Below are 11,072 nucleotides of genomic sequence, written 5' to 3' on the forward strand. Positions count from 1 at the left end.
CTTCCATGTGTCATTTTCTTCCTTGATGAGTACTTTAAATGTCAGTCTTCATTCCATCCTGACATCTCTAAGTGGTGGGATTTATGCCGTCTCTGAGAGATGTTACTGTTCTCTTTGGTGATTTGACAGAACACACCCACATGCTGCAAACTAGCACTTTACATCCAAAGACTAATAAATGGTAATTTGAAATATTAACACCCTGGCAGAAAGCTCTGGCTGATATATTGATAGTTTTTTTTAAAAAAGCAATTATTTAATAGTTTCTTTGAAGCTTAGATATTATTTCATGTTGGTCAACAGTAAAATTCAGGACCAGATAGTTGTGCAGTGGTAAAATGTGATATTTTGCAAACCTGACCCACATGAGATGTTTCTAGGTTAATGTCTGGAAACTCCCTCAATATGCCAGAAACAGATGTGCCCGTGGTCTGGGCTAGCGGAGGTTAAGGGTGGATTGCAGCACCCAGGCCCTCTTGGGAGTGTTGTCTCTCTTGTTCATAGAAGAAATACATAAATAAACTTAATAATATCAATAACAACATTTAACAATTTAGTGAAGATCTTTCAGAAAGATACTGATCCTTTTCGTCGACAGTAGAAGATACATTTACTCTCATTAGATAATTTTTTTTGTTAACAATAGTACATAAGATTGAACATGAAATAGAAAAGCCAATGTACTTGAGTGAGCAAGCGAGCATTGTATCAGTTCATCTGCTTCAGTTTTTTTTATAGACCAGTTAAACTATATCTAAAGGTTGCATTATTAGATTAAAGTAATATCAAAGGGCAAGCAGAACCAATATCGAGGCTGATACATGCTATCTCAGGAGCATCAGAGACATTTTATTATTTTATTCGTGATTTTAGAATTCAGGAAATTATTAATACTGAATTTAACTTTTCTCTTGCTTTTTGGCTTTTGTAGGTTTCATTGATTTCATAGTAGAGCCAACATTTTCTCTTCTGACAGACTCAACAGAGAAAATTGTTACTCCTCTTATAGAGGAAGCCTTAAAAAATGAAACTCCCTATGAGACAAGCAGGTATGAGGTCTTCTTTTTGCATTATTCTTCATCCCTGTGATATTTAATAACCTTCTGCTTAATGATCATCCTTATTCTCAGAGCAAAGGCAGAGCATTCTCACAAGAATTACTGGGTAGTAGTGCCACCTCGTGGATCTTTATTATATTGCATCTGCCTCTGAGATTGAAAACTGTGGTCCATACAGGAAAAAAATAACACAAATACTAAGGAGTGAGTGCACTAAGGAGAGCTGGCAGCCCTCTTCATTTAAAGAGGGAAAGAAAGGAAGTGACTGGTTGCCACATGCTCAAAACTGGGCCTGAGCATTGCCTATCTTGCTTTCCCAGTTGGTTTTGTGAAGTTTTTCAGGCTTTGCTCTCTGATTCCATATGCTGATGCTGGTATCTTTTGGTTTCTTTGGTTGTTACTGTCAGCTCAAGCAGCATTGTGGGCTTACACGTTGCTGAGGCCCTGAGACGATCAAATACAAGGTCCGTGAGCGATGGGACCAATTCCCCAGACTATTCTCTGGCAGCAGTGGACCTGCGGGGTTTTAAAAACAATCTGGTGGACATCATTCAGCAGAACAAAGAGAGGTGGAAAGAGTTAGCTGCACAAGGTACGGTTGTTTATGGAGCCTTACTGCCACTCCCTTCACTCCTTCTCTAATGTGGTGGATTTTTTCCCCTCTACATTTCTTTCTTTTTAAATGAAATATGAAAGCCCATAATGGTATTTAGAGGTTCATTAAATTCATAAGAAATTATTCATGGTAGATTTGGCATTTTAGTTAGATTAAAAGGGATTCTACTGTGTTGTGCCACATGGGCTGCAGATGTGAGTGTCGGGGAGTGGTGACAAACTGGAGATGAAAGATGGGACAATTAAATGGTGACGGACCTTTGTAGTACGATGATAACCTCCTTTGCTTCTGTAGGGGTACTTGTAAGCCTATGGTTTAGGCTTTGCAACTGACTTACTTGTCACATTAAGAGTCAGAGATGTGGGTGTGTTGTCTTGATTTTACTAAGGTATTTCTCTGACTAAAAGTTTCACTTATGAATTGGAAAATTTGCCATCAGTCCCCAGAGAAATGAAATGGGTAGCTGGTTAAATTTATTTCTGACATATTTGCTGGTATAAGTAAGTCCATTTGGTTTAGGACGTATGTGAGTCAGTATCAGAATAGTCATTTTCTCTTGTCCAGGGAATTAGTTTTCTAGGTCCACTTCTATTCCCTGCTTCCTCTTACACTCCTCCTGCTCCAAGCCCATAGCCCTGTCTCCCTCATGCACTGTACTGGTCCACTATTGCATTGCCAACAGAAATATCTGAAACTGGGTGGCCGGTAAGAATAGCAGTTTATTCATTTCACAATCTGGAGGTCCAAGGTCCAGGGACCAACTTCTTGTGAAGCAACAACATGGTGGAGGACAGAGTCTTGAGCAGAGCAGCTGTTCATAAGTTTCTGCCTGTTCTCATCTCCTTTCCCTTTCACAAATCCACTGAAAGTCAATCACAGGACTCTTACTGTACTGAACTGATCACATCCAAAGGTCCCACCCTGGCATGGTATGAAGGAATTAAGTTTACACTTAAGACCTTTACAATATACCAAGTCTCAACACCTGAATTGTTGGGGAACAGCGAAAGTATACAATACATTATACTCTCTGCACAGTGTCTTCCTGGAAGTTTCTTAAAATACTCTAGGGAACTTTGCAATTATTGAACCAGGAATTCTCCTCTGGCTCTTTGCAAATCTGATTTCTTCTTAGTTGTTAGGTCTCTGATTTTATTTTTAATTGGAAAAACACAGCACTTAATTCATTCCATTTAAATCACAGAGGAATGTTATGAGTTATATGTTATCATTTTTACATGTAAGAAATTCAAGGCAGAGGTTAATTAAGTGATTCACCTAAGGTTCTACATCCGGTAAGCAAAGAAGCTAAGAGTCGTTCCTTCTCTCCAGACGTCTACATCCGGTAAGCAAAGAAGCTAAGAGTCATTTCTTCTCCCCAAACTGTATCCTAAAACCCCATGCTACATAGTCCCCAAAGTTATGTCCTCTATCTTAATTTTCCTTGTGAAAGCCTAGTTTGATGGCTTCTAAACCATATCACCACTGTACACTCAGTATTTATTTATTCCTTTCTGTTTTTATCATCTGTCTTCCACATAGAAATAAACAGTCTAGGATAATCACACATGGTCTACTTTGTTTTCTGGTGTATCCCTGGCTCCTTAGCAAGCTGCTAGGCAAACAACCAGTGCTCAGTTAATGTTTGTTTAATTAAACAGTTAGCTAATCCTAGACACTGTCACATTATTTCTCCACCTCTGCAATTAGTAAAATAGGGAAAGGAATGTTGATTTATTGCTTCCATCTGCCTCTATAACTCACATTTTCTCATCCACGTAACTTTGAGCTTAATCGAAAGGAAATAGGGTTTCTCTAGCACATGTCACTCAGTGCAGCCTTTATGAGGGTCACTTCATGGATGGGTAACCTGTGTGGTTACAACAGCCCCCACACTCAGAATGGTTCTGTGCTTGGTTAAATGCTTTACCACCACTATCTTGAAATTCTTAACAATTTTTTAGCAAATGACTTCATTTCATTTTGCACTGGGCCCTACACTCATATAGCTAGTTATGGCCATTATAGAGAGTCTGTGCAATACTATACAACTGTCTCTTGAAGAATAGTACATGGCAACAACAACAACAAAAGAACAGATAATGGTAGTAGCCAACAAACCCATCTAACTAGAGTCCTCAAGCAACTAAAATCCCCTTCTCTATGAACAAATTATAATCACAATATTGACTCTGAAGCATTGAAAGCTGTAATTCACTAGATTATAAATTCTTTGAGAACAGGAACAATATTAATCTTATTGTCTTTTTTTACTACTTTTTTTAAATTCAATTTATTTGCATTCATTCACTGTACATCATTACAGCATACAAAATGAGATTTTTCATCCAGAGTACCCTGTATATTGTCTCAATCAAGCACATCAACAAACATGTTATTGTCAGCAAATAACTTTCCATTTCTTGTTTTCTGTATGTTTTGCTTTTTTCCCCCATCCTTGATTCCCTATCAGAGCCAGCATGTCCCTGGCATAATGTAGTAGCTTTAAAATTATTAACTGGACCATCTCTGTAGGGGGTCAGTTAAGCCCTGTCCTTCAGAAGCCAATGCCACATGGCTGAATCATTGTTGGAATCCCGGCCCCAGCAGCTTGAAAAATATGCTGGGCCCATGTGCATGTATGCCCCAAATCCTGACAGGAAAGAAAAATGGCGGCAAAAAGACTGCAGCATCACCATGCCCCACTGGGAGGGAGGTGATCACTCTGACAAGGGCACTTGTTCTCTGGCAAATAAAAAAATAAATAAATAAATGAAAATTACTGAATGAAGTATTGAGTGAATTAATAAATTAATACTTAAATTGTGCTTTTTTTGAACACATATTCAGAAGAGAAAACAAATAAGTAATTTAGATATACAGCAACAGACACAAGAGAGAAATAAGATTTTGAAATCTCTCTTACTTACCAGGTGTTTTTATGTGTATTTTCTCACTTCCTCCCACAACAATCTTTGGAAGTAGAAGTTATTGTCCTTATTTTATACATATGGAAATTGAGGATCACACAGCTCTTAAGCATTACAGTAAAATCTGTTTACTTTTTAGTGTGCTTTTTTTTTTGGCATAGGGTGTGTGTGCTTGTCAGAGACAGACAGACCGACAGACAGAGAAAAAGTGAAAAAGTTACTACCCAGGGGTAATGGCCACTATCTCTTCTCCTCCATTCTCCTCTTGGGATTTTGCGCATGCATGCACACATCCCCAGTGTGAGTTTCAAGCCACCAGGTCTGGGACTCAAACTTTAGTCACCCATGTGGGAGTCCAGCACCTTAACCACCACACCACCTGTTGCAGTCAAACTGTTTCTTTAACTAAGGATTTTTTTCCACTATTACTATTATTATATTTTGACAGGGATTTTTGCTATAGGGAGCATGTACTCGCTAGAGAGACAGAGAGACGCATGGAGACAGAAAATGAGAAATTATCTGCTAGGCGGGATGGCTATGCTGTAATTCCTTCTCCTCCATTCTTCTTTCAGGATTTGGGGCACACACACACACAAACACACACACGTACACACATGGGCAGTGTGAGTTCTAAGCTGCTGGGTCCTTGACTTGAACTGTAGTCAACCACATGGGAGTCCAGCAATATAACCATAATGCCATCTGTTGGTCCCTTTCCCACTGTTCTTTAGCACTTCCTACTATATTATTTTATCTCTTTTAAGAAAGTTTTGAAAAGTTAAGATTTTAATCTTTAGTGAAGTTAGAGAATTTTTTTTTTTTGAGAGGCTTTTGTTATAGGGCACATGCGCTCGCCAGAAAGACAGAGACAGAGAGACAGAAAGCGAGAAATCACTCCCCATGGGGGATGGCCAACCTACAATCCCTTCTCCTCCATTCTTCGCTCAGGATCTTGGGCATTCACGCGCGCCTGGCATGAGTGTAAGCCACCACGTCCGGGACTCAAACCACGGTCAACTACATAGGAGTCCAGCGACATAGCCATTATGATAACTGCTGATCCCGAAGTTAGAGAATTTAACTAACCAAAACATACTGTACTCTAAGAGAAGTTTCTGTTGTTCTATCTTGTTTAGTTTTGTTTAATGCTAGAGGACATGTACACACACATGAGAAAGAGAGAGAGAGGATGCTCGAGAAAGAACACTCTCCAATGGGGACTGGTCATACCACAGTGCTTTTCCTCCAGGTTCCCATTCCATCAAACTCCTGAAAACACAAGTGTGCATGTCTTTCAAGCTGCCATGGTCAGGACTCAGACCACGGTTGGCCATGTGAAATCCATCTTTCTCTGTGCAACACTTAACTGCTGTCCTATGGGGCCAATCCCCTCTATGTTTTTAAATTAGACATAGAAAAATATAATTTAGGTTTATGACAATGAGCTTTGTAATACTCAAGAGACACAATAGTCAAATCATCAGCAGTGCTTCCATACAGGTGAAGTCATTGACGAGGAGTGTGCCATGCAGATTTCTTGCAGCAACCTCTTCCCAAGAGGGCAGAGCTAAGGGAGGGACTGGATTAGGCCTACTCAACTGACCAGTTGATTAAGTCACCCCAACTTCCTGGAAAATGAGGGAACTGGAGACAGAGAGAGGTCACTAATGGTATTCTAGTGGGGTAAAAAGTGTTCCCTTCCCGGCATTAGTATATCTAGAAATAAGTTTGTTTTTATTTGCAAGATATTATATAAGATCAATACATTGGGTTGCTTGGAAAGTCATGATGCATTTTTTCTGCTTTTCTTTGCAAAAATGCATTGACTTTCTCTATGACTCAATAAATAGTGTGTTAAACCATATTCACGGTCAGCACTTAATACTGAAAAGTTCTCAATTATCCCAAAAGTAAACGATGTGTATAAAGTACTTCGAACAAAAATCCCCATACATTTCTTGTGAAATTTGACAAACTGATTTTAGAATTTATATGGTATTTCAAAGGGCTAAAAAATGCCAAGATACTCACAAAGAAGAATAATGTTGAGGTACTTTTTATGTCAGACGTAATTGTTTTTACTATGACATAATAATTAACAGAGTGCTCGTGATATTCTGATAGTCAGATGGGCCATAAGAATAGGCCAAAGGACCCAAACAACACATTAGTTCCTACATGTGACAAGGACACACAACTACATATACAACATTTTATATGTTCCCACGTATGTACCATTTTGATGTTTTTCACTTCTTCCTGTGGTTCTGAGTCATGATCTAGTGTCATTTTCCTTCATGTTAAGAGTGTTTCTTAAACAAAGGTCTACAGACAAAATATCTTAGATATCCTTAATCTGTAAATGATTTTATTTTACTTTTAATTTAAACAATTTGGCTGGATTTAGAATTTTTGAATGACAGATTCTTTTTTCCTTAGAGCACTTTTAATATGTCTTTCTGTTGCTTTCTGGATTTCGCAGCTTCTGGTGAGAGGTCAGTTAAGAATTGTATTGTAATCCCGTTGTATTTACTGAGACTTTTATTTTCCTGTTGCTTTCAGATTTTCTTTTTGACTTTCAGCAAATTGATGACGATGTGCTTGTTTTGTATTTTTATTTACATTAATTAGTATTTATTGAGTTTCTTAAAACTGTAACTTAATATTTTGCATTAAATTTGGAAAGTTTTCTATCATTTTGTGAAGTTTGTTTATGGTCTTTTTTTTCTCTCTCTTTTTTTAAGAATCGTATTACACAAAACCTAAGATTCTGAGCATCATCCCACAAGCTGTGAATCTGTTCATTTTCTGTTGTTGATCTTTTTTATTCTCTATGGGCTGGCTACTTTCTAATAATTTGTATACTGATTCTATGTCATCTTAAATATGCTGTTTAAAATGAGTTAATTTTTCATTTGGATTATTTTTCTTTTCAATTTCATAATTTCCTTTGGTTCATATTTTTTAAGAAAAAATTCTTATTTTTCTGTTGATATTTTATATTTGCTCACTCATCATGAACATATTTTCCTTTATTTTTAAGTGTGTGTATATATGTGTGTATACACATACGTATAAATTATGTTTATATTTATTGTTATTTTTGTTTATTTTATACATGTAATCACTGTACATTACCACAGCTTGTAAAGTGATTTTCTAGCATGAATATACTTCACAGCAGTCCAGTTACAGATATTATCATACACGCTATCAACAGACATTCTCCATTTTTGTGTTCCTTAAATGTCTTGCCTATAAAACTTGTTTTGATGTCTTTGTTTATGTATATAGGTACATATACACTCACATATATATAAATTCTTAAAACAAATATATAAAACTTATTTTGTTTTGAAGTCTTTAATAAGTGTTTTAGATAGATAGATATGCACACATACATATATCTATATCTATACATAAATTATTTAAACAAATATATAAAACTTGTTTTGAAGTCTTAAGATTTTGTCCACTCAGAGTAATTGTCTACTTTTTTTCTAAGTAGACAAAGATGCATACTTCCTTGCTTGAATTTAAACTGTCTCTTTTTCAATGTGCAGATTTTTTTTTTTTTCAAATTCCATAGGGTGTGGACATGTACACAAGAGTGAAAAGAGAGAGAGAGAAAGCATCCCTCTATGGAGCCTGGTCACGCCGTAATTCTTTTTCTTACAGTTTTCCATCCTATTGGGATCCTAGACACATGCATATGCACCCAATATGAGACCAACAGGGCCAGGGACTGGAACCCTCATCAATAGTAGGCAAGCATATTCACAATGGCAAAGTTTTTAAAAAAATGAGTAAATAAGTAAAGATAAAAATGAGGATAGTGGGACCAGAAGATGGCATAATAGTTACATCACTGAACTCCCACAGTTGACCATGGTTCAAATCTTGGACTAGCTCCTTAAAACTCATGCCAGGCGTGTGTGTGTGCATGACCAAGATCTCAAGTGGAGAATGGAGGATTCTGGTGTAGCCATCTCCCCCAGGAGGTGATTTCTCACTTTCTGCCTCTTTGTCTCTCTCGGTCTTTCTGGCAAGCTTATATCAAAAATCTCTCTTAAAAAATAATATAATATTTCAAGGAACAATGGTTCCTATTTTATTTGTCAGGAGTGTGATGAAAACACAGAAAGCATCAGAACTTGATTCATTCATTGGAGATACATAAATTACTTCTTGTGCACTCGATTGTATAATAATTTTGAATCCTAGAAAAAAATTCCTTCAAATTTGTATGCAATTTATAATGTAACAGCCGAAGACATGACACACCTTTCAAATTAATCTATATTTTTCACATTACCTCCATCACTTTAGACAAAGAAGACAATAAATCAGCCCTGATTCATGGACCTTGATATATCCATAATGTAAATACTCCCACCATGGCCAGTCTCAAGCTATCAATATGAACTCTCTAAACATGGAGTTGGAAAAGGCATATTGTATAATATTTCCATTATACTGACATAGGAGACATAATTAATCTCAAGACACAGAGAATAGTTGAAGGTATCAAAATAATGAGGAAATGATGAGTCTTAAATATTTATTACCTTTACTTAAATAAATCAGCTTACTTAATTCTAAGTTCTTTTTTTTTTTTTTGGAGAGGTTTTTGCTATAGAGCGCATGCACTCGCCAGACAGAGAGAGACAGAGAGACAGAAAGTGAGAAATCACTCCCCATGCCCCAATCCCTTCTCCTCCATTCTCCTCTCGGAATCTTGGGCACGTATGCACACACGCCCAGCGTGAGTTTAAGCCACTGGGTCTGGGACTTGAACTGCCGTTGGCTACATGGGAGTTCAGCGACATAGCCGTTATGCTAACTGCTGGTCTCCTAAATTCCTATTTTATTTTTAATAATTAATGCATTTAACAACTTGCCTGCAAAATTCCTGAAATATAACGATCAGATCCCAAGAACCTATGGTGGACAGAGGCATGATACTGCTATCTGCCTGGTCCTGGATGAGCGACATCTCCTCCACCCCAATCTCATTGATTTAATTCCCGTTCTTTTTCTTGCCTGCTCTACTCCAACCACACTTCCATGCTGTTTAGGTTCTTTTTTTTTTCCCAACATATCAGTTATTTCCTACTCTGTGAGTTTGGCATCTGCATCTCTCTGTCAGGAACACTTTTACCCTAAATATTACATGGCTGCTTCCCTCTCTTCCCTCAAATCTTGCTTAGATTGTCACCTCATCTGTGAAGCTCTCTCCTGGCAAAAATTTCCAATTCTGCCCATAGTCTTCCTTTGCCTTTTTGATCCCTTCCCCAGGTATTTTCCCATGTCACTTGTTGCTGTCTAGCCTATAGTTGACTTACTGTGTTTCATTTTTATTGTCTGTTTTACCCCCTTACAAATGAGGTTCATTAGAATAAAAATATTTATTTCGATCACTGATGTATCGCAAGCTTCCTAAAAAAAAAACAGTGACTAGACAAAAGTAAGAACTCAAACAACTATACACTAAAAGCGATGAGAAGTAACTATACGCTAAAAGAGATGAGAAGTATACCCAGGAAGAGGGAAGCAGGGAGAAATGAAGAGGGATAGAAAGCTTACCATTTAGGCCAATCATATGGGAGTGCCATACCCTTGAAATTCAATGACTTTCTCTACTCATTTCTTTCCCTCTGTCCCTCCCATGAGTTAATCACTATTCTGCATTTTTGGTAATCATTTCTTTCTTCTTTCTTTCTTTTTAACTCTTTTTTTCTTAGCTGTTATGCCTCTTTATATAACCTTAAACAATACATGATTTAGTTTTACCTGTTTTAAAACATGGTATAAATGGAATCATACAGTATACATTATTTTAGGAATTAGTTTCCACTCAATATATAATTTTTTAAAGAATGATTTATTTAATTCCATTTGTTATTATTATATTTTTTAATTTGACCAGAGAGAGAGAAAGGGGAAGTGAGAAAGCCAGCTGTCAGGTCCAGGACTCAAACTGCATATAGGAATCCAGCGACTTTAACCACCACACCACCTACTGGTCCCATGTTCTTTTTATGTTTTTTGTTTTTTGTTTTCCCCTCACCATAACACAGTTAGCGGCTATTCTGTTTCACCAAGGATTTTCTCTTGGATCTTGACATAAAAGTGAAAAAAATATATCAAATTACTGTGATCTATTTTTATTCTTTATGAGGAAGAAAGGGCTATTTTCTATACTCTTGCTAGGTCCTGATCTCCCTGCCCATGTAGTCAGGACCATAGGTATGCGCACCATACGTGACCTGTTTAGATTGGACCAGGAACTGAACCAGGGCCTATTCTGTGCCCCCTGCCATCACACAGTGGTGCCCTCCCACTCGTGCCACCACACGTGGGCTAAGTGCTACTTTATTCTTTAAAAGTTCAACACTGCCTCCAGTTCACAGAGCTCAGTCTAAGTTGAACACCTCCGAGTGCAGCAGGACGTAGAGGGAAAGA

The 11,072-nt window shown here is 37.4% G+C and overlaps 1 protein-coding gene across 2 annotated transcripts in view; it reads left to right on the forward strand.

The window, feature by feature from the left end:
- Window positions 1-11,072, forward strand: part of PDE1A (phosphodiesterase 1A) — a 302,238-nt gene that overhangs the window by 247,153 nt on the left and 44,013 nt on the right. For both annotated transcript variants that reach the window (XM_006151626.3, XM_006151627.3), the window contains 2 exons: window positions 932-1,049; window positions 1,466-1,650. In XM_006151626.3, the coding sequence (XP_006151688.1) occupies window positions 932-1,049; window positions 1,466-1,650 (303 nt within the window). The remainder of the gene's footprint in view (window positions 1-931; window positions 1,050-1,465; window positions 1,651-11,072) is intronic.

Source organism: Tupaia chinensis, unplaced genomic scaffold (assembly GCF_000334495.1).
Source record: "Tupaia chinensis unplaced genomic scaffold, TupChi_1.0 Scaffold000322_1, whole genome shotgun sequence".
In the NCBI taxonomy this organism is placed as follows: domain Eukaryota; kingdom Metazoa; phylum Chordata; class Mammalia; order Scandentia; family Tupaiidae; genus Tupaia; species Tupaia belangeri.